General features: G+C 47.0%; 1 protein-coding gene across 1 annotated transcript in view; it reads right to left on the reverse strand.

The window, feature by feature from the left end:
- LOC132780776 (transmembrane protein 145-like) overlaps positions 1 to 23,338 on the reverse strand; it is a 63,842-nt gene that overhangs the window by 14,612 nt on the left and 25,892 nt on the right. The window contains exons 4-13 of the mRNA XM_067461801.1: positions 17,946 to 18,032; positions 16,426 to 16,527; positions 16,225 to 16,309; positions 13,697 to 13,768; positions 11,446 to 11,514; positions 11,166 to 11,246; positions 9,883 to 9,961; positions 9,595 to 9,688; positions 8,459 to 8,631; positions 6,227 to 6,347 (exon numbers count right to left, since the gene is read on the reverse strand). Coding sequence (XP_067317902.1) covers positions 6,227 to 6,347; positions 8,459 to 8,631; positions 9,595 to 9,688; positions 9,883 to 9,961; positions 11,166 to 11,246; positions 11,446 to 11,514; positions 13,697 to 13,768; positions 16,225 to 16,309; positions 16,426 to 16,527; positions 17,946 to 18,032 — 963 coding nt within the window. The remainder of the gene's footprint in view (positions 1 to 6,226; positions 6,348 to 8,458; positions 8,632 to 9,594; positions 9,689 to 9,882; positions 9,962 to 11,165; positions 11,247 to 11,445; positions 11,515 to 13,696; positions 13,769 to 16,224; positions 16,310 to 16,425; positions 16,528 to 17,945; positions 18,033 to 23,338) is intronic.

Consider the following 23,338-nt stretch of genomic DNA (forward strand, 5'->3'; position numbering starts at 1 on the left):
AGATAGATAGATAGATAGATGATAGATAGATGATAGATAGGTAGATAAATAGATAGATAGATAGATAGATAGATAGATAGATAGATAGGAGGAAGGATGGCTGGATGGCTGGCTAGATGATGGATGGATGGATAGATAGATAGATAGATAGATAGATAGATAGATAGATACGAGACAGGATGACTGGATGGATGGATGGATGGATGGATGGATAGATAAGGTAGATAGATAGATAGATAGATAGATAGATAGATAGATAGATAGATAGATAGATAGATAGATAGATAGATAGATAGGAGACAGGATGACTGGGTAGATGGATGACAAGATGATTGGATGGATGGATGGATGGATGGATGGATGGATGACAGTATGATTGGATGGATGACAGGACAAATTGATGGATGGGTAGATTGATAGAAAGATAGACAGATAGGAGACAGGATGGGTGGATAGATGATAGAGAGAGAGAGGGAGAGAGAGAGAGAGAGATGCATGCATGCATGCATACATACATACATACATACACATACATAGGAGGCAGTTGAAATGATGGATGGATAAATTGTTAGATAGATGGATGGATGGATTATAGAATTGTAGAGTTGGAAGGGACTCCCAAAGACCACTCGGTCCAAGCGTCTTCTTCCTGACAGAAGGACACCACCTGAGATCTGCTGACAAGTGGTCATCCAGGTAGAGATAGGATGGACAGACAGACAGACAGATCGACAGGTATGATTGAGAGAGAGAGAGAGATAGGATAGATAGAATGGAGAGAGAGATGATTGAATTTTTCTGCTTCTTGGCAGAATGGGTTTGGAATAGGTGGTTATGAGGTCTCTTCCAACTCTAGGATCCTATGACAATCAATGAATCCTAGAGCTGGGGGGACCTCTAAAGGCCATCCAGTCCAACCCCTTTCTTTCTGCCAGGAAGGAAGACACCATGCAACCCCTCCGGACAGATGGCCATCCAGCCTCTGCTTAAAGGCCTCCAGAGAAGGAAGGAGACTCTGCTGGACTCCAAGTTCTGATCATCGTGAAGTTCTTCCTAAAGTCCAGGTGGGACTTCTTTCCTTGCCATTCGAACCCTTGGCCTTTTCTGCGGCCGCATCAGGCCAGCCGCCGTGGACTCACACTCAGCTGGTGTCCATCCAAGCCAAGCAGATGTTCTGCACCCAGCTGCACCTCCTTCCCCAAAAAGGAGGGACTTCCTTCCTCTTTCTCTTCACTCAAAACCACAAAAAGGGGAGCCAAGACCACCCCCCAAAAGACGTTTCTCGCCCAGCATTTCCTCAAAGGGGAAAAGACAAAGCAGGTGGCCATCCAACCATAGATGGATGGATGGATAGATATAGATAGATAGAATAGAGAGAGAGTGAGATCATTGAGAAAGAGAGAAAGAGATGATAAGACATGTAGGTCCCTAGAGTTGGAAGGGCCCCCAAAGGCCATCCAGTCCATCCCCAATTTTGCCAGGCAAGAAGGCACCATCAAAGCCCTCCCAACAGATAGCCATCCAGCCATAATAGATAGTCCTATCTATCTATCTATCTATCTGATAGATATATCATAGAATCCTAGAGTTGAGTACACCAGAGGCCATCCAGTCTGTCCTTCTTCTGCCATGCAGATGTCCATCCAGCCATAGATAGATGGTCATACACACACACATACACACATGCACACACTTCTGAATCCTAGTGTTGGAAGAGTCCACAGAGGCCATCCCATCCATCTCCAATTCTGCCAGACAGGAAGGCACCATCAAAGCCCTTCCGACAGATGGCCATCCAGCCATAGATAGATAGTTTATCTATTTATCTATCTATCTGATAGATAGATCATAGAATCCTAGAGTTGGGTCCCCCAGAGGCCGTCCAGTCCATCCTTCTTCTGCCATGCAGATGACCATCCAGCCATAGATAGATAGTCATAGACAAGTATATAAATCAGTAGATAGATGATAGATAGATAGATAGATAGATAGATAGATAGATAGATAGATAGATATATCATGGAATCCTAGAGTTGGGTCCCCCAGAGGCCATCCAGTCCATCTGTCTTCTGCCATGCAGATGACCATCCAGTCATAGATAGATAGTCATAGACAAATAGATAGATCAATAGATAGATAGATATCTGATAGATAGATCATAGAATCCTAGAGTTGGGTCCACTAGAGGCCATCCAGTCCATCCGTCTTCTGCCATGCGGATGGCCACCCAGCCATATATAGTCATAGACAATTAGATAAATAGGTATTATATCTATCTGTCTATCTATCTATCTATCTATCTATCTATCTATCTATCTACCTACCTATCTATCTACCTGATAGCTATATCATAGAATCCTAGTTGGAAGGGCTCCCCAAAGACAATCCAGTCCACCCCCCCTTCTGCCATGCAGATAACCATCCAGTCATAGATAGATACTCATAGACAAATAGATAGATCAATAGATAAATCTATAGATAGATAGATAGATAGATAGATAGATAGATAGATAGATATCTGATAGATATATCATAGAATCATAGAGCTGGGTCCCACAGAGGTCGTCCAGTCTATACTTTTTCTGCCATGCAGATGACCATCCAGCCATAGATAGATAGTCATAGACAGACAGACAGACAGATAGATCAATAGATAGATCGATAGATCGATAGATAGGAGACAGGATGGATGGATGGATGGGTGGATGGATGGATAGATAGATAGATAGATAGATAGATAGATAGATAGATATGTAGATAGATAGATAGATAGATAGATAGATAGATAGATAGATAGATATGTAGATGGATGGATGGATAGATGGATGGATGGATGGATAGACAGACAGATAGGTGGATGGATAGATAGATAGATAGATAGATAGATAGATATGTAGATGGATGGATGGATGGATAGATAGATATCTGATAGATAGATAGATAGATAGATAGATAGATAGATAGATATGTAGATGGATGGATGGATGGATGGATAGATAGATATCTGATAGATAGATAGATAGATGGATGGATGGATGGATAGATAGATATCTGATAGATAGATAGATAGATAGATAGATATGTAGATGGATGGATGGATGGATAGATAGATATCTGATAGATAGATAGATAGATAGATAGATAGATAGATAGATATGTAGATGGATGGATGGATAGATAGATATGTAGATAGATAGATAGATAGATAGATAGATAGATAGATAGATATGTAGATGGATGGATGGATAGATGGATGGATGGATGGATAGACAGACAGATAGGTGGATGGATAGATAGATAGATAGATAGATATGTAGATGGATGGATGGATGGATAGATAGATATCTGATAGATAGATAGATAGATAGATAGATATGTAGATGGATGGATGGATGGATAGATAGATATCTGATAGATAGATAGATAGATAGATAGATATGTAGATGGATGGATGGATGGATAGATAGATATCTGATAGATAGATAGATAGATAGATAGATATGTAGATGGATGGATGGATGGATAGATAGATATCTGATAGGTGGAGGACCCATTAGGATGGTCCGCCCCAGGAGGCTAATGGATCCGAGTGGATTCCTGACGGCTCTTGGGGAGTTTCCCGCCGCCGCGGTAGGTGATCATGTCGAGGCCTTGGTCGCTCTCTGGAATGGGGAGATGACCAGGGCTATTGACAAGATCGCTCCGGAACGTCCCCTCTCGAGTAACCGAGCTAAACCAGCCCCTTGGTTCACTGAGGAGCTGGCAGCGATGAAGCGAAAGAAGAGGGTTCTAGAGAGCGTGTGGCGCTCAGACCCAAGCGAGTCAAACCGAACACGGTTTGTGTCCTTTTTAAGGGCATATGCCGCGGCAATAAAAGCCGCAAAGAAAACCTTCTTTGCGGCCACTATTGCGTCTGCTAAAAACCGTCCGGCGGAGTTGTTCCGGGTTGTCAGAGGTCTTTTAACTCCCCCAACTTCAGGTGGGAGCCCTGACAACTCGGCAGCACGCTGTGAAGCATTTGCTCGGTTCTTTGCAGACAAAGTCGCTTTGATTCGCGCTGGGCTGGACGCCGCATTAGATGCAGTCTCTGTGAATGTGACTCAAGCACCTGCTTGTCCGATTTTGTTGGATTCTTTTCAGTTTGTGAAACCCGAGGATGTGGACAAGATACTTGGAGGAATGAGACCCACCACGTCCATCCTAGACCCCTGCCCATCCTGGCTTCTGAAAGAGGCCAGAGGGGGATTGGCCGAGTGGGTAACGGTGGTGGTTAATGCCTCCCTTCGGGAAGGCAAGATTCCAGCGAGCCTAAAACAGGCTATTGTAAAGCCGCTGTTGAAGAAACCATCACTCGACCCCACCAAATTGGACAACTTTCGGCCTGTTTCCAATCTTCCCTTCTTGGGCAAAGTCATGGAAAGCGTGGTGGCCTCACAACTCCAGGTATTCTTGAGAGACACGGATATTCTGGATCCGGCACAGTCTGGTTTCAGACCGGGACATGGTACCGAGACGGTCTTGGTCGCCTTAGTGGATGATCTGCGCCGGGAGCTAGACAGGGGGAGTGTGTCCCTGTTGGTGCTCCTGGACCTCTCAGCGGCCTTCGATACCGTCGACCACGGTATTCTTCTGGGGCGCCTTGCAGAGATGGGTCTTGGGGGCACTGCTTTGCAGTGGCTCCGGTCATTTCTGGAGGGCCGTACTCAGAAGGTGTTGCTGGGGGACTCCTGTTCAGCGCCACAGCCATTGATCTGTGGCGTTCCTCAGGGTTCCATCTTGTCCCCCTTGCTGTTTAATATCTACATGAAGCCGCTGGGTGAGATCATCCGGAGTTTCGGGGTGCGGTGTCACCTGTACGCAGATGATGTCCAACTCTGTCACTCCTTCCCACCTGCTACTAAGGAGGCCGTCGAAGTCCTGAACCGGTGCCTGGCCGCTGTAATGGTCTGGATGAGGGCGAACAAACTGAAATTAAATCCAGACAAGACAGAGGTACTCCTGGTCAGTCGCAAGGCCGAACAGGGTATAGGGTTACAGCCTGTGCTGGACGGGGTCGCACTCCCCTTGAAGGCGCAGGTTCGCAGCTTGGGTGTGACCCTGGACTCATCGCTGAGCCTGGAGCCTCAGGTTTCAGCGGTGACCAGGGGAGCATTTGCACAGCTTAGGCTCGTGCGCCAGCTGCGCCCGTATCTTGGGAAGTCTGACTTGGCCACGGTGGTACATGCTTTGGTCACATCCCGCCTCGACTACTGCAACGCTCTCTACGTGGGGCTGCCCTTGAAGACGGCCCGGAAGCTACAGCTAGTCCAACGCGCGGCAGCCATGGTGTTAACAGGAGCAGGGCGCAGAGAGCATACAACGCCCCTGCTGTCCCAGCTCCACTGGCTGCCGATTCGCTACCGGGCCCAATTTAAGGTGCTGGTATTATCCTACAAAGCCCTAAACGGTTCCGGCCCAAAATACCTTGCAGACCGCATCTCGGCCTACGAGCCCACGAGGGCCTTGAGATCATCCGGGGAGGCCCTTCTCTCGGTCCCGCCTGCCTCACAGGCACGGCTGGCGGGGACGAGAGAGCGGGCCTTCTCGGTGGTGGCCCCCCGGCTGTGGAACACCCTCCCTGCTGAAGTTAGACAGGCGCCCTCCTTGTTGGCCTTTCGGAGAGGCCTGAAAACATGGCTCTTCGAGCAGGCCTTCAACTGAGAGTTTCGTGAGCGACACTGGAATGGACTAGGATTATGAAACTGGCTATGACCCCAGGACTCGGCGAGGCGGATTTTTTAGTATAAGTATATGTTATGTTGTATTGTCTGGTTTGTATTGTCTAGATTTATTGTACTCTGTCCTTTTTGTTGCTGTTCACCGCCCCGAGTCGCCTTCGGGCTGAGAGGGGCGGTCAATAAATGCAATAAATAAATAATAAATAATAAATAGATAGATAGATATGTAGATGGATGGATGGATGGATAGATAGATATCTGATAGATAGATAGATAGATAGATAGATAGATATGTAGATGGATGGATGGATGGATAGATAGATATCTGATAGATATATCTATATATGGTAGATATATCATAGAATCCTAGAGCTGGAAGGATCACCCAGAGGCCATCCAGTCCACCCTCTCTTCTGCCAGGAGGACACCATCGAAGAGGAAGGAAAAATCAAAGGGATTCCCTGTTGTTCTTTCCGCCCTCGGAATAGAGTCCGAGGGTCTTCTCTCACCAGGAAGACGGCGTGCGCATAGAAGTGGATCCCCAGCTGGATCCCGTTGACGATCTTCTCCCGGGCCCATTTGGGGATTCCAAAGTTGGCAATGAGCGCCGTGACCGGGACGGCAAAGAACCTGCGCGGAAAACAGAAAGAAGGAAAAGGAAGTCTGGCAGAATAGGGAACCAGGAGGGGACCCCAAGGGCCATCCAGTCTGACCCCCCTTTTTCTGCCATCAGGGAAGGCAACACCCGATCCCTCTCGAAAGTTGGCCATCCAGCCAGTGTTCAAAGCAGTCTATATTCTAGCAGAGCAGGAAGGGATCCCCCAAAGGGCAACCAGCCCAACCTCATTTTGCCACAAAGGGAGACAGAATCCTGTAATTGAAAGGGACCCACAAAGGCCATCCAGACCACCCCCATCTGATCCCTTCTGGCAGATGGTCATCCAGTCTCTGCTTAATGACTTTCATAGAATCCTAAATGTGGAAGCGAACCACAAAGGCTATCCAGTCCAACCCCCTTCTGCTATACAGGAAGATACTATCCGATCCCTCCTTGTAGATGGCCATGCAACCATAGAAAGATAGATATAATTGAGTGGCAGAGAGGGGATACATACAAAATGGAACCCTATTGTTGGGAGGGACCTCCAAAGGCCATCCAGTCCAAACCCAATTCTGCCAGGTAGAAAGATACTATGCAATCCCTCCTGGCAGATGGCCATAGACACATAGATATAATTGAGAGAGAGAGAGAGAGATTATATATATACACCATAAAATCTTATTGTTGGGAGGGTCCTCCAAAGGTCATCCAGTCCAATCCAATCCCTCCCAACAGATGGCCATCCAGTTGCAAAACCTGGAAGGACTTACCACAAAGTGTAGGCAGTGATATGTTTGTGTGTGTGTGTGTGTGTGTAGATATATCATAGAATAGAAAGACCTCCAAAGAGAGAAACTCCATGGGACTCCCAGGCAATCTATATTCCACTAGTGTTGGAAGGGACCCCCAAAGGCCATTTAGTCCAACCCCATTCTACCAGAGAGACACAATCAAATCTCTCCCGACAGATGGCCATCCAAACTGTAGACTTTACTTAATGGGTCTCCCTTATTATAGAAGGGTTCCCCAAAGGCCATCCAGGAAAATACTATCCAAACTCTCTCGACAGATGGCCATCCAGTTGCAAACCTCCTGAAAAGGACACAATCCAATTCCTCCTAACAGATGACCATCCAGTTGCAAACTTTCCTGAAAAGGACATAATCTGATTCCTCCCAACAGATGACCATCCAGTTGCAAACTTTCCTGAGAAGGACACAAACCGATTCCTCCCAACAGATGGCTATCCAGTTGCAAACATGCCTGAGAAGGATACAATCTGATCCTTCCCGACAGATGGCCATCCACTTGCAAACTTTCCCAAAAAGGACACAATCCGATTCCTCCCAACTGATGGCCATCCAGTTGCAAACATGCCTGAGAAGGATATAATCTGATCCCTCCCGACAGATGGCCATCCAGTTGCAAACTTTCCCAAAAGGGACACAATCTGATTCCTCCTGACAGATGGCTATCCAGTTTCAAACTTTTCTAAGGATACAATTTGATCCCTCCTGACAGATGACCATCCAGTTGCAAACTTTCCCAAAAAGGACACAATCCGATTCCTCCCGACTGATGGCCATCCAGTTGCAAACTTTCCCAAAAAGGACACAACCCGACTCCTCCCAACAGATGGCCATCCAGTTGCAAACTTTCCCAAAAGGGACACAATCCGATCCGAGAGATGGCCAACCAGTTGCAAACTTTCCTGAAAAGAACAAATCCAATTCCTGCCGACAGATGGCCATCCAGTTGCAAACTTTCCTGAAAAGGACACAATCCTATTCCTCCCGACAGATGGCCATCCAATTATTATTATTATTATTATTATTATTATTATTATTATTAACTTTATTTGTACCCCGCTAGCATCTCCCGGAGGACTCTTTCCTGAAAAGGACACAATCCAATTCCTCCCAACAGATGGCCATCCAGTTGTCAACTTTTCTGAAAAAGACACAATCCGATCCCTCTTGACAGATGGCCATCCAGTTGCAAACTTTCTTGAAAAAACACACAATGTGATCCCTCCTGACAGATGGCCATCTAGTTGTAAACTTTCCTGAGAAGGATACAATCCGATCCCTCCTGACAGATGGCCATCCAGTTGCAAAACCTGCCAAGGAGAAGGACTCACCACAAAGTGTAGGCGGCGAAGAAGGGGACGTAGAAGGGCTGCTTCTCGGGGAACTGCTTGAGGGTGATGAGGATGGCGTAGCAGAACCAGATGTAGGCCACAAACTGGAGGGCGATCAGGCCGTACCCAGCGGGGGACTCGTAGGTGTAGAGCACCTGCGCCTGGTCAAAGAACTGGAGCAAGAGGAGGAGGAGGAGTCCCTTGAGGACCACGCTCACATGTGGAATTGTGGAAGAGAGTCCAAAGGGGCACCCAGAGACCATCCAGTCCAACCCCCACCCGATCCCTCCTGACAGATGCCCATCCAGCCTCTGAATTATAGATTTGGAAGGGACCCCCAAAGGCCATCTAGTCCAAACCCATTCTGACAGGAAGGAAGACACCAGCCGATCCCTCCCGACAGACGCCCATCCAGCCTCTGAATTACAGATTTGGAAGGGACCCCCAAAGGCATCTAGTCCAAACCCATTCTGACACGGAGGAAGACACCACCTGATCCCTCCCGACAGACGCCCATCCAGCCTCTGAATTATAAATTTGGAAGGGATCCCCAAAGGCCATCTAGTCCAAACCCATTCTGACAGGGAGGAAGACACCACCTGATCCCTCCCGACAGACGCCCATCCAGCCTCTGAATTACAGATTTGGAAGGGACCCCCAAAGGCCATCTAGTCCAAACCCATTCTGACAGGGAGGAAGACCCCACCCGATCCCTCCCGACAGACGCCCATCCAACCTCTGATTTACAGATTTGGAAGGGACCCCCAAAGGCCATCCAGTCCAAACCCATTCTGGCAGGGAGGAAGACCCCACCCGATTCCTCCTGACAGACGTCCATCCAGCCTCTGAATTACAGATTTGGAAAGGCCGTCTAGTCCAAACCCATTCTAACAGGGAGGAATACACTACCCGATCCCTCCTTGCAGATACCCACCCTGCTTAAAGCCTCTCAGCCTTCATTTCTCCAAGTTGAGCTTTCCCAGCTCCTGAAGTCATTTCTCATTGGGATTCATAGTTTCCAGACCTTTGACCCTTTGAGTGACCCTTCTCTGGACACTTTCCCTTTTGTTTATCTCCAACAACAACAACAACAAACACAGTGCGACATCCGCAGGAGTCAGGAAGGCCTTGTTTACCTCGGCCTCATAGATGAAGAGCACAACGTGGGTGATGGTGTAGAGGGTCATGTAGACGGACAGCTTGACCGACCCGGTGTGGCTGATGCGGCCCCTGCAAAACAGGGAAGACCCATTGAAGTGGGACGGGCTTCCCAAAGGGTCTCCAATCCCACATTCATGGAAGGTAGAAGGGTTCTGTCTCCATTCCTGTGAGCATCACGCCCTGGAACCTCTCCTCTCAGGCCCCATCTGGACCAAGAACTGACCCTCCGCGTTCTGTTTCCAAGCGGCTCTCGAGTTATTTACCTGGTGACCGTGAATCCTTTTCCCAGCAGGATGAGCATCAGGAGGAAGATCAGGAAACTGACCGAGAAGAGGAGCTTGGCTGCAGAAGAAAGAAGGAAGGAAGGAAGGAAGGAAGGAAGGAAGGAAGGGGGAAGGAATGACAGAAGGAAAGAAGGAAGGAAGGAAGGAAGGAAGGAAAGGAAGAAGGAAGGAAGGAAGAAAAAATGGGAAGGAAGAAAGGATGAAGGGAGAAAAGAAGGAAGGAGCGAGGGAAGGAGGAAAGGAATGAGAGAAAGAAGGAGGGAAGGAAATAATCAGATAATGAAGGGATGAGAAGGAAGGGGGAAGGAATGACAGAAGGGAGGGAGGGAGGGAGGAAGGAAATATGGGAAGGAAGAAAAGAAGGAAGGAGAGAATGAAGGAAGGCAAGGAGGAGGGATGGAGTGAGAGAGGGAAGGAAGGAAGAAAGGAATGAGAGAAGGAAGGAGGGAAGGAAGGGATGAGAAGGAAGGGGGAAGGAAGGAAAAATGGGAAGGAAGGAAATAGGAAGGGAGAAAAGAAGGAAGGAGAGAAGGAAGGAAAGCGAGAAGGAGGGATGGAGGGAAGGAAGAAAGGAATAAGAGAAGGAAGGAAAGAAGGGAAAAAAGGAAGGAGAGAAGGAAGGAAGGAAGGAAGGAAGGAAGGAAGGAAAAAAGGAAGGAAGGAAGGAAGGAAGGAAGGAAGGAAGAAAAAATGGGAAGAAAGGAGGAAGGGAGAAAAGAAGGAAGGAGAGAAGGAAGGAAGGAGAGAGAGAAGGAAGAAAGGAATGAGAGAGAAGGAAGGGATGAGAAGGAAGGAGGAAGGAATGACAGAAGGAAGGGAGAAAAGAGGAAAGGAGAAAAGAAGGAAGGTGAGAAGGAAGGAAGGCGAGAAGGAGGGATGGAATGAGGGAGGGAAGGAAGGAATGAGGGAAGGAGGGAATGAGAGAAGGAAGGAATGAGAGAAGGAAGGAGGGGAGGAAATAATGAGAGAATGAAGGGATGAGAAGGAAGGGGGAAGGAATGACAGAAGGAAGGAAGAAAAAAAGGGAAGGAAAGAGGAAGGGAGAAGAGAAGGAAGGCGAGAAGGAAGGAAGGAAGGAGCAAATAAAGGAGAGAAGGAAGGAGAGAACAAATAAGAGGAGGGAGGAAAGAGAAGGAGAGAGATGGAGAAACGGAAAGCATTAAGAAGCATGCCAAGTGCTGCCAATGCAGGACGCCAGCCTGCCTGGTGGGTAGGCAGCACCCATCCTGCAAGACACCCATGTTTTCCTCCTTACGCCTTACCCAGGATTTTGAGGCTTCCGTTCCCAACACCATCGCTGGCATATTGGCCCCAGTAGATGCAGAAGAACATCAGGCTGAGAACTGCAAGGAGAGATCGAGGACGAGATGGATGTATTGTTGTGACAATAATATAGAATCCAGGAGGGCAGGTCCCAGCCTGAGACATTGGACCAAGACTTCAAAACACACAGCAGCAGCAACAACAACAATATCCCCCAAAATCCTGCAAAGAGGTGTCAAGAGATAAAGCAGACTACAAGGAATCAGGTCCTTCTCTCACCTTCTACTCCGGCCGCCATCATGAACATCTTGTACGTCGTGTGCAGCAGTTGCCTCCCTTTCAACAGATCTGGGAATAATACAAAGATGTGGGTGGAAGCCCTTGAAAAGCCTTGCATTGCAAAGAGTTGGACTATATGGCCTCTGGGGTTCCTTCCCTTTCCGTCTCCCTTTGCAAAGAGAGAAACTATTACAAAATCTTGCATTGCAAAGGGTTGGGCTAGATGGCCTTTGGGGTGCCTTTCCCTTTCCCTTTGCAGCGAGAGAAGCTATTTAAACAATCTTGCATTGCAAAGGGTTGGGCTAGATGGCCTTTGGGGTGCCTTTCCCTTTCTCTTTGCAGCAGGAGAAGTTATTTGAACAATCTTGCATTGCAAAGGGTTGGGCTAGATGGCCTTTGGGGTGCCTTTCCCTTTCTCTTTGCAGCAGGAGAAGTTATTTGAACAATCTTGCATTGCAAAGGGTTGGGCTAGATGCCCTTTGGGGTGCCTTTCCCTTTCTCTTTGCAGTGGGAAAAGCTATTTAAACAATCTTGCATTGCAAAGGGTTGGACTAGATGCCCTTTGGGGTGCCTTTCCCTTTCTCTTTGCAGCAAGAGAAGCTATTTAAACAATCTTGCATTGCCAAGGGTTGGGCTAGATGGCCTTTGGGGTGCCTTTCCCTTTCTCTTTGCAGCGAGAGAAGCTATTTAAACAATCTTGCATTGCCAAGGGTTGGGCTAGATGCCCTTTGGGGTGCCTTTCCCTTTCTCTTTGCAGCAAGAGAAGCTATTTAAACAATCTTGCATTGCCAAGGGTTGGGCTAGATGCCCTTTGGGGTGCCTTTCCCTTTCTCTTTGCAGCGAGAGAAGCTATTTAAACAATCTTGCATTGCAAAGGGTTGGACTAGATGCCCTTTGGGGTGCCTTTCCCTTTCTGTTTGCAGCAAGAGAAGCTATTTAAACAGTCTTGCATTGCAAAGGGCTGGACTAGATGCCCTTTGAGGTGCCTTTCCCTTTCTCTTTGCAGCGAGAGAAGCTATTTAAACAATCTTGCATTGCAACAGGTTGGGCTAGATGCCCTTTGGGGTGCCTTTCCCTTTCTCTTTGCAGCGGGAGAAGCTATTTAAACAATCTTGCATTGCAAAGGGTTGGACTAGATGCCCTTTGGGGTGCCTTTCCTTTTCTCTTTGCAGAAGGAAAAGCTATTTAAACAATCTTGCATTGCCAAGGGTTGGGCTAGATGGCCTTTGGGGTGCCTTTCCCTTTCACTTTGCAGCGAGAGAAGCTATTTAAGCAATCTTGCATTGCAAAGGGTTGGACTAGATGCCCTTTGGGGTATGTTTCCCTTTCTCTTTGCAGCAAGAGAAGCTATTTAAACAATCTTGCATTGCCAAGGGTTGGACTAGATGGCCTTTGGGGTGCCTTTCCCTTTCTCTTTGCAGCAAGAAAAGCTATTTAAGCAATCTTGCATTGCAAAGGGTTGGACTAGATGCCCTTTGGGGTGCCTTTCCCTTTCTCTTTGCAGCAAGAGAAGCTATTTAAGCAATCTTGCATTGCAAAGGGTTGGACTAGATGCCCTTTGGGGTGCCTTTCCCTTTCTCTTTGCAGCAAGAGAAGCTATTTAAGCAATCTTGCATTGCAAAGGGTTGGACTAGATGGCCTTTGGGGTGCCTTTCCCTTTCTCTTTGCAGCAAGAAAAGCTATTTAAGCAATCTTGCATTGCAAAGGGTTGGACTAGATGCCCTTTGGGGTGCCTTTCCCTTTCTCTTTGCAGCAAGAGAAGCTATTTAAGCAATCTTGCATTGCCAAGGGTTGGACTAGATGCCCTTTGGGGTGCCTTTCCCTTTCTCTTTGCAGCAAGAGAAGCTATTTAAGCAATCTTGCATTGCAAAGGGTTGGACTAGATGCCCTTTGGGGTGCCTTTCCCTTTCTCTTTGCAGCAAGAGAAGCTATTTAAACAATCTTGCATTGCCAAGGGTTGGACTAGATGGCCTTTGGGGTGCCTTTCCCTTTCTCTTTGCAGCAAGAAAAGCTATTTAAACAATCTTGCATTGCAACAGGTTGGGCTAGATGCCCTTTGGGGTGCCTTTCCCTTTCTCTTTGCAGTGAGAGAAGCTATTTAAACAATCTTGCATTGCTAAGGGTTGGACTAGATGGCCTCTGGGGTGCCCTCCCAATCTATGCGAACTCTCCTTGGGAATGTATGACGTGGTCCCAACTCTTGATATGCTTCTGCTTTGCATTCAAGGATCGGGACAATGTTTGGACTCACATCCAAAGTAGCAGGAAATGATGAGGATCAGGATGAAGATGAGCAGGAAGGTGATGTCCGTCTCCAGGATCCCTAAAATTGCAAGAAAGGAGATTCCACCTAAACATTAGGAAGTACGTCTTGATAGCAGGAGTTGTTCGACTGTGGGATATAATGCCTCGGAGTCTAATAGCTGGCCATCTGTTGGGAGGGATCAGATGGTACCTTCCTGGTAGAAGAAGGGGGTAGGACTAGATGACCCTTGGGGGTCCCTTCCAACTCTAGGCATCTAAAATCGAAAAAAATATGTTCTATTCCTGGTTTGAAAGTGTTATTTCCTATTTATTTGTGCAGTTCTTACTTTGAAAGTAATTGTTCTCCTCCAGAAACTTCATTGATTTCGGGCACAAACTACGGGGGTTGAATGAAAAGTAATGCCTCCACCTTCGTTACTTGGGTTTGGATGGGAATATTTTAATAAATCAAACACAGAAATCATTGTTAGAATGTGCTTTTTAATGACCACTTTTCCACATAATCGCCAGACAATTGGATACATTTCTGCCAACGATGAACAAGTTTTCTGAAGCCGTCACGGAAGAAGTCGACACTCTTTCCGCAACCCATCATGCACAGATCTTCCGATAGCCGAGCAAAGCAATAATGTGACCCGCACGTTCTTGTGAAATGCCGATTATGCTTGACATGTCTCTCTGAGTGATACAACGATCGTCCTGAATCAACTTGTCCACATTTTGCTTGTGAAATTCGGTGTTTGCTGTCACAGGACGCCCAACTCTTTGTTTGTCACGCAACTCAGATGTTCCCACCTCAACATCTTTAAACTTACAACACACAGCACTCACATCAACACAATCACCATAAACAGCTTGCATTCTCTGATGCATCTCCTTTGGGGTGACACCTTCTGCTGTCAAGAATTCAATGACTGCACGTTGCTTAAGTCGCATTGACTAACCATCTGCACAGGGTTCCATACTTCGCACTTTAACAACGCAACTGTTCCATGCTAAGACTTCCCACCAAAATGGAACTCTGTTGTTTAACATCTCTATGCGACCACTTGCTCAGCTGGTTCGAGGTTTTGGGCTGGAGTGTTACCAGTACGCCGATGACACTCAGCTGGTGCTGAAGATGGAAGGCCGACCGGACTCTGTACCCGACTGTTTCCATCAGTGCCTCATTGAGGCCGTGACTGGATGGCTGCGTGCCAGCAGGTTGAGGGTGAATCCGGCAAAGACGGAGATCCTATGGCTGGGTCGACCGGGCAGTGGGGACATCCATCTGCCCACCCTGGATGGCGAGGCGCTATGCCCGTCCTCGTTGGTCAAGAGTCTGGGAGTCCTTTTGGACCCTCTTTCTGCTGAGGATGGAGGCCCAGGTCTCTCTCCGCCGTCAGCAGAACCGCCTTCTTTCTTCCACCTGCGGCAGTCTAGACGGCTGGCCCCTCCCTGTCCAGGGATGACCTGGCTATGGTGATCCAGGCCACAGTCATCTCAAGACTGGACTACTGTAACGCCCTCTACATTGGCCTTCCTCTGTCGGTGATCCGGAAGCTCAAGTTGGTACAAAATGCAGCTGCTCGGCTTCTTGTGGGAACTCCGATGAGATGCCGCATCACCCCAATCTCACTACAGCTGCATTGGTTACCCATTGAGCACCGGATCTCTTTCAAAGGGATGGGACTCCCCTTGAAGGCCTTGCATGGTCTGGGGCCGATGGACCTGAGGGACCGCCTCACCCCTTCCCAACCCCAGAGATCCCTCCGTTCTGAGGACCAAGATTGGTTGGAAGTCCCCAGTGTCAAGACCTTGCGCCTAACAGCAACCTGATGCAGAGCCTTCACAGCAGTGGCACCATCACTCTGGAATACTCTGCCACCCGTGCCTTGTGGGACTTATCAGCTTTCCGCAGGGCATGGAAGACATACCTGTTTCGACAGGCCTTTGATCTTTGAAACTGCTGTTTTTAAATTGTTTTAAATTGTTTTTAAACTGTGTTAAATTTTAGCCATTCTTGTAAGCCACTTCGAGCCCCAAGGGAGTGGCGGCATATAAGCTCGAATAATAAATAAATAAATAAATAAACTGTAGAGGGGAGTCAACTGAACAAGCCAGTACCTGCCGCAGAACAGTACTGCCATCTGTTGAAGAGTTAGGAAGGTGGAGGCATTACTTTTCATTCAACCCTCGTAGGTTGAATGGGCTGAGAAAAACAATTGCAAACTGTGCTGCTGGAGGATGATGTCCCTCCCACAAAAACAAAGTTTAATAATAAACTTCCCTCGTGTTTTTATGACAGGACCAATTATAGGAAATAAATACATTTATAACCCAGGAACAAAAATCACAATGTTACATAGTGTTACTTCTTTTATGTTTTTGTGGAAAGAAAAACTAGGGGGTAAATAAATACAACAACAACAACAACAACAGTGCCATGTCCTCATAACAGTCCCTTGCATCGATTCCTTGGGCTCCTTTAAAGCCCTTGAATCCTATAAAACAACAATTCGGAAAGGGAGTTACCAAACTCATCAGCGGAGAAGTGCCGGGTCCAGAAGGATTTCCCGTTGGTCAGGATCATCTCATAATCCAGCTCCAGACCATCGCCCTGCGGAGGGAAAGAGGAAAAGCATTGAAATCTCAAGGAGGATCTTATTTATTAACAGGGGAAATTATTATTATTATTATTATTATTATTATTATTATTGGGGAAAATAGACTCACCCCGCACTTGCTGAGGGCCACGTACCACCACCGTTCACGGACGGAGCGGAAACTGCGACCGCTGGCACAGCTCAGGTACCGCTCTGAATTCTCCATCAAAAGCTGGGTGGAAAGAGGAAAGGAATACATATATATATATATATAAATGAAAGAAATGGGAAATGGATAGGGTTTTCTGGGACCGAGAGTGTGACTTGACCAAAAATTGAAATAAGAGAATGCACAAAAAAGTACAGACTTAGTACAAAAGAGAAGAAGAAAAAACCTTCCATTCCTGAGTATACTAAAGTTATCAAGTATAGAAGAATGAGGGAAGGCAATTCCTTCACCAGTCGTGGGAGGATTCGAACTCTGGGGTGGGCAGAGGCGGCCCTAGGTAATTTTCAACGGTAAGCAAACAGTATTTTGGTACCCCCCCCAACTAATAATTGATATATATTTTCCGTTTGTCGTGGGAGTTCTGTGTGCCATATTTGGTTCAATTCCATCCTTGGTGGAGTTCAGAATGCTCTTTGATTGTAGGTGAACTATACATCCCAGTAACTACACTTGCCGCACTTGCTCCCTTGCCTGGCCCGCTTTGGGTCCGGAGGCATGCCTGAAAACCCCGGCGTGTGCACCAAAAGTCACCTCTTCTCCTGACTTTCTCTTCAGCCATTTGGGCCAAGGGAGAGAGAGAGAGAGAGAGCGAGAGAGAGAGGTGGAGATGCCCACCTTTCCTGAAGGTAGGCGCAAAAACATAGGAGGGAGCGGAGGTGGGAGATACCTCCAGCCGGAGGGGCTCTTTCTCTCTCTCTCTCTCTCTCTCTTGGTCCCAATGGCTGAAGAGAAAGTCAGGAGAAGAGGCGACTTTTGGTGCGTACGCTGGGGTCTTCAGATATGCCTCCGGACCCGAAGCGGGCCAGGCGCGGCGGCTCCGCCACTTGATCCACCCGCAGATTGGGGAGAGGAGAGGAGGCGGGTGGAGCGCCGAGGGATCGGGAAAGGGAGCTGGTCATGGGGAAGGGATCGAACGCGGAGAACGATTGAGCGCTGGCTCTGCTCGCGCACCCGGTGGCCGGGTGGAGCAGGAACATGAGGGGCTAGGTGAGGCTCAAGGGCCCGGCCCCTTTGGGAAGAGGATTGCCCGGCAGCGAGGCAAGAAAGCCGAGGCTCCCCCCAGACTGCCAGGGCTGTTGTGAGCTGAGGGGGCGCTCCTCAAGTGGCGGTTGAGGGGCATTTACAGAGGCGTCTTTGTGCCCCTGGCAAAAAAAAAAGTGTTCTGCGACCGCTTACTTCGCGTCATGGATGAGCCGCCCCTGGGGGTGGGTGATGTTTGGCACCAAGTTCTGTTTAACTGGTTTGACATTGTTGGGTCTTTTTTAACAGATAAACCTTCTAACGTTATTCCAGTCCTTTAGCGTTATCCCTATAATTATTGATAGTTCTCCATTGGCTTTTATTATAAGTCGTGCTTTGGAATCCGGGGGTGGGGGGAGGTACAAAGGTCTCATTGTGGAAAGCGAGAGAAAGGCTCTTACTTTGCAGCCGGACCAGGCGTACTGCGTGGTCAGGTTGATCACCTGGTTGTTCTCTGGGCGGATGACCGACTCCTTCATCAGACAATCCTAAGGGAGGAAGATAAGGTTTCATTAGTAGCAGCAGCAGTAGTAGTAGTAGTAGTAGTAGTAGTATCATCTAGGGCTGGGCGGTTTCGTTTCGTAATTTCGTAATTCGTTAAAAATTCGTTATTTTTTTGGTTACGAAGCGATAACGAACCATTCAGGAGCATCTAAAAAATGAAACGAATTTTTCAATTCGTTTTGTAATTGCTTCGTATTCGTTTCGTATTCGTTTCGACATTGTTTCGAAATCGTTTCGTTATTATTTCCGCATGTCTGGGGCAAGTTTTATAGCTGTTGTTTGTTTAATCAGTGAAAAAAATTTATAAATATCACACCAACAGTCAACAACAGAGGGAGAGGGAAGCTTCAGAAGTTCCCCCTGTCCCATTTGGAGGTTTTTTAGCGTATTGCACGGTCGCGTCCGCCATTAACGAATCGATTCGTATTCGTTTCGTATCGTATTGTTTCGTAATTTTACGAAATTTCGTAAATATCGAACTTTTTAAAAGAAAAATTTCGGAATTCTTTTAAATATCAAAACGCAAAAACCCCCAAAAAACGAATCGAGTTTAGAAACAAATTTTTCCGTGGTTGCCCAGCCCTAGTATCATCATTTTCTTTTTCTCTCCATAAGAAAACTCTTTCTAGCTGACTGACTGTCCAGCATCCCCAACCAATATAACTCTGGTTTCCTCGTGATTTTATAGAATACTAGCTGTACCCGCCACGAGTTGCTGTGGCCAACCTTCCCTCCCTCTTTCTCTCTTCCTTTCTTTCTCTCCTTCCTTCCCTTTTTTTCTTCTCTCCTCCCTTCCCTCCTCTTCTCCCCTTTCTTTCCCTTCCTCTTTCTCTCCTTTCTTCCTTCTCTACCTATTCCTGGACTGCAACTCCCAGCAGTCCTTCAGATTACATAGAGATAGGTAGGTAGATTGATCAGGAGGACTGCTGGGAGTTGCAGTCCAAGAACAGGTAGAGAAGGAAAAAAGGAGAGAAAGAGGAAGGGAAAGAAAAGGAAGGGAAGTGGAAGAGAAGGAAGGAGAGAAGGAAAGAAAGAAAAAGAAAGAAAGGGAAGGAAGGAAGGAAGGAAGGAAGGAAGGAAGGAAGGAAGGAAGGAGAGAAAGAGGGAGGGAAAGAAAAGGGGGGAAGGAAGGGAAGAGGAAGGGAAGGAAGGAAGGAAGGAGAGAAAGAAAGAAAAAATGGAAAGAAGGAAGGAGAGAAAGAATGAAGAGAAAGAGGGAGGGAAAGAAAAGGGAGAGGAAGGGAAGAGGAAGAGAAGGAAGGAAGGAGAGAAAGAAAGAAAAAAGGGAAGGAAGGAGAGAAAGAGGGAGGGAAAGAAAAGGGGGAGGAAGGGAAGAGGAAGAGAAGGAAGAAGAGAAAGAAAGAAGAGAAATAGGGAGGGAAAGAAAAGGGGAAAGGAAGGGAAGATGAAAAGAAGGAAGAAGAGAAAGAAAGAAGAGAAAGAGGGAGGGAAAGAAAAGGGGGAGGAAGGGAAGAGGAAGGGAAGGAAGAGGAAAAAGAAAGAAGAGAAAGAGGGAGGGAAAGAAAAGGGGGAGGAAGGGAAGAGGAAGAGAAGGAAGGAATGAGAGAAGGAAAGAAGAAAGGGGAAAGAAGGAAGGTGAGAAAGAGGAAGAAAAGGGGGAAAGAAGGGAAGAGGAAGAGAAGGAAGGAAGGAGAGAAAGAAAGGAGGAGAGAAAGAGGAAAGGTTGGCCACAGCAACACATGGCAGGTACAGCTAATTATTATATACACTAGTATTATTATTATATAGCTTATGTAGGCCAGTATTATTATTATTATTATTATTATTTGCACCATTCTTCTTATTATTTAACAGGCAATGGAACAACAACAAATATTGTCTACCCACAAGCATTATGAAATTACTCATATTAGAAAATTGCTCTTTCTCTTTTCTTTCTTTTCCATTTAATCAGACTGAGCCACAGCAACGCATGGCCAGGGACAGCTAGTGTCTCTCTGTGTGTGTATGCAAATTGAGGTGCGCATGAGATTCGATGACGCATGAGACTCAAATCAATATGGTATTTAGAGAAGAGCCAAGGCTTTGCAGGCTTTCCTCCGTCCAAGGCTGCTTGAGATCAAACGCATTGGCGCACTGGGCAATTTCCTCCACGCCGAAGGGAAGCGATGGATTAGGAGCGAGGAAGCTGCGACTTTCAAAACAGGCGCATAATGTGCATGGAAAGGGAAGCCGCTGGGTGCCTTTCTTCCTCCGTGTAATCCAGCGGGATCCTGCCTGGGTTCTCATTGGCATGCGCTTGGCCTAGCAATAGAACGGGTTCGAACCCACACCCCCATGCTCCATGCGCAAAGTGAGGCAAATCCAGTTTGAGTTGCATTGTTTGACTGTTGCAGTAGAGTGTGCTGGTCAAGTTACAACTGGTAGTAGAAGGGGAAAGAGGGCTGCTCAGGTGTTGGAGCAAGAGCAGCAAAGGAAGCGAATTAGGGAGATATTTATGACACCTACAGATACTGATTCGTTTGAAGGTTTCTCAGATTCTGAAATGGAGGAGGAGGGAGAGGAATGTAGAGGTTTGAAGCGGGTTACTCAGGAGCAAGAGTCAGATGAAGAACGGGAAAGGAAACGTATCCGTGAAATACTTAATGCTCCAACTGAGGAGGAAGACTTCATGGGATTCACGGGAAGTGATGGGACTGGGAAAACAGTGGCGGAAACAGAAGAACGGCCTCCCTCAGGGGAGCGTGCTTGCTCCATCCATGATCAACATCTACACAAATGACCAGCCACTGCCAGAAGGGACAGAGAGCTTCATCTATGCTGATGATCGTGCCATCACCGCTCAAGCAGGGAGCTTTGAGACAGTAGAACAGAAGCTTTCTGAAGCTCTAGGTGCTCTTACTGCCTTTTGCTGATCCCCAACCCATGCAAAACACAGACATGTGCCTTTCATCTCAAGAACAGAGAAGCATCCCGAGCTCTGAAGATCACCTGGGAAGGAACCCCACGGGAGCATTGCAGCGCACTCAAATCCCTGGGAGTCACTCTGGACCGTGCTCTTACCTACAAGAAGCATTGCCTGAACATCAAGCAAAAAGTGGGCGCTAGAAACAATATCATACGAAAGCTGACTGGCACAACCTGGGGGTCACAACCAGATACAGTGAAGACATCTGCCCTTGCGCTGTGCTACTCTGCTGCTGAGTATGCATGCCCGGTGTGGAACACATCTCACCACACTAAAACAGAGGATGTGGCTCTTCATGAGACATGCCGCATTATCACGGGGTCTCTGTGCCCTACACCACGGGAGAAATTACACTGCTTAGCCGGAATTGCACCACCTGACATCCTCCAGGAAGTAGCAGCCAATAGTGAAAGGACCAAGGCAGAGACATCTCCAGCTCATCCCTTGTTTGGGTATCAGCCAGCACGCCAACGACTCAAATCAAGAAATAGTTTTCTTAGATCTACAGAGACACTCGTTGGAACACCTCAGCAAGCGAGAGTCCAAAAGTGGCAGGCTCAAACCCAGCACCTCAATCAATGGCTGATACCAAATGGGAGACACTCTCCTGGGCACACAGAGGACTGGAAGGCGCTGAACAGACTGCGCTCTGGCACCACGAGATGCAGAGCCAAACTCAAGAAACGGGGCCACAAAGTGGAATCCTTGACATGCGAGTGGGGAGAAGAGCAAACCACTGACCACCTGCTGCAATGCAACCTGAGCCCTGCTACATGCACCATGGAGGACCTTCTTGCAGCAACACCGGAAGCACTGCAAGTGACCAGATACTGCTCAAAGGACATTTAATCCACTACCAAACTCACAAGTTTTGTATTTTGTCTGTTTGTTTGCTTTGTTCTATTAGAAATGTAATATAATTGACTGGATGCTCTGACACGACAAATAATATATGGGACTGGGAGTGATAACGAAGAGGAGGATGGGCTGGACTGGACCCGTGTGCAGGAGATCAGAGACATATGTACTCAACCCACATCAAGTGATGAGTTTGAAGGGTTTTCTGGAGATTGGCAAGCTGGCAATACATGGGGTGATCTAAGTCTCGATAGATGCTGAAAAAGTTGGAGGGATGGGCGGTGACGATCAGCTGTGGAAGCTAAGGCAGCTGAGAGTGATGAAGACAGGGTGGAGAGCAGTTCATCATCCGATAATGAGTTATAGGATAAAAGAAGGTATCAAACATTGGGAAACATTGCAGTAGGCAAAGTGTTGTATTCGTGCTCACGACTTTGTTGCTGCCATTACTCTTGAGCTTGGGTCCTGGGACTGCAGATTGCTGTGTTTCCGTGCTTCTACAGACTGGAATCTCGTAAATGTTGACTACTACTCTCGTTCTGACTTCGGATTGTTTTTGGACGACGACATCGCTTCCTGGACTGTATCATCTGCTTCTGGACATGCTTTGACTTGGGACTGTTTTTTGATGACGATTTTGCTTGCTTCCACCTTGTTTCCTTATGTTTATTGAACTCTGCGTTTTTGAAGCAGTTTGCTAGAAATTTTTGTTATCCCGGATTATATTCCAGTATAATCCAGATTATCCACTAAATTACGTTTTTTGCACAGCAGTTTGCTGCAAACTTTTAGTTATTGCTAGGAACACTGAGATAAGTGTTTCTAAGCTATTTTTGTTGTGTTAATAAACTTTGTTTGGACCTTTTTTGTGTGTGTCTCGTTCCTTTAAGGCATCTGGTTTACAACATTGACAGTGTAGACAGGGCACAAAATGCAAGCAAAAGGGATCTTCAATAGGCCACAAGGTGGACATGAGCCAAGAGTATGACACAGCAGCAGAAAAAGCCAATGTGATCCTAGGCTGCATCAATAGGCGCATAGTGCCTGGATCAAGGAAATATAATAATAATAATAATAATAATAATAATAATAATAATAATAATAATATATTTTATGTATTGCCTGTTGTCAGGAGTAAATTTCTGATGGGATGAAGACATCACAAATTCCCTCTGTGACATCCTGACGGAAACATCCTGGCTGAATCAATTCTCTCTCTGTGACATTTTGAAGCCAGCAGCGGGTACTAGAAGCCTTGTATTGGAACTTGTGAAGCAACAAGTTCTAATAAGGAAACTGAGAAGAGGGGGAAATGGGCAGGAAAAGTGTATAAAAGGAAGTGGTGGTGGGAAAAAATCAGTAGTGTCTTCCTTTGCTGCAGAGATACAAGCAATATATTCATTTCAAAGCAAAACCGGCTTGTGAGTGGTTATTTAATATTGCTATATAGATCCTACAGTCTTACACCTGTCTATGCTAATCCCACTCTTTTCTGCAATGTTA

The sequence above is a fragment of the Anolis sagrei genome, chromosome Y (genome assembly GCF_037176765.1).
Source record: "Anolis sagrei isolate rAnoSag1 chromosome Y, rAnoSag1.mat, whole genome shotgun sequence".
Taxonomy (NCBI): domain Eukaryota; kingdom Metazoa; phylum Chordata; class Lepidosauria; order Squamata; family Dactyloidae; genus Anolis; species Anolis sagrei.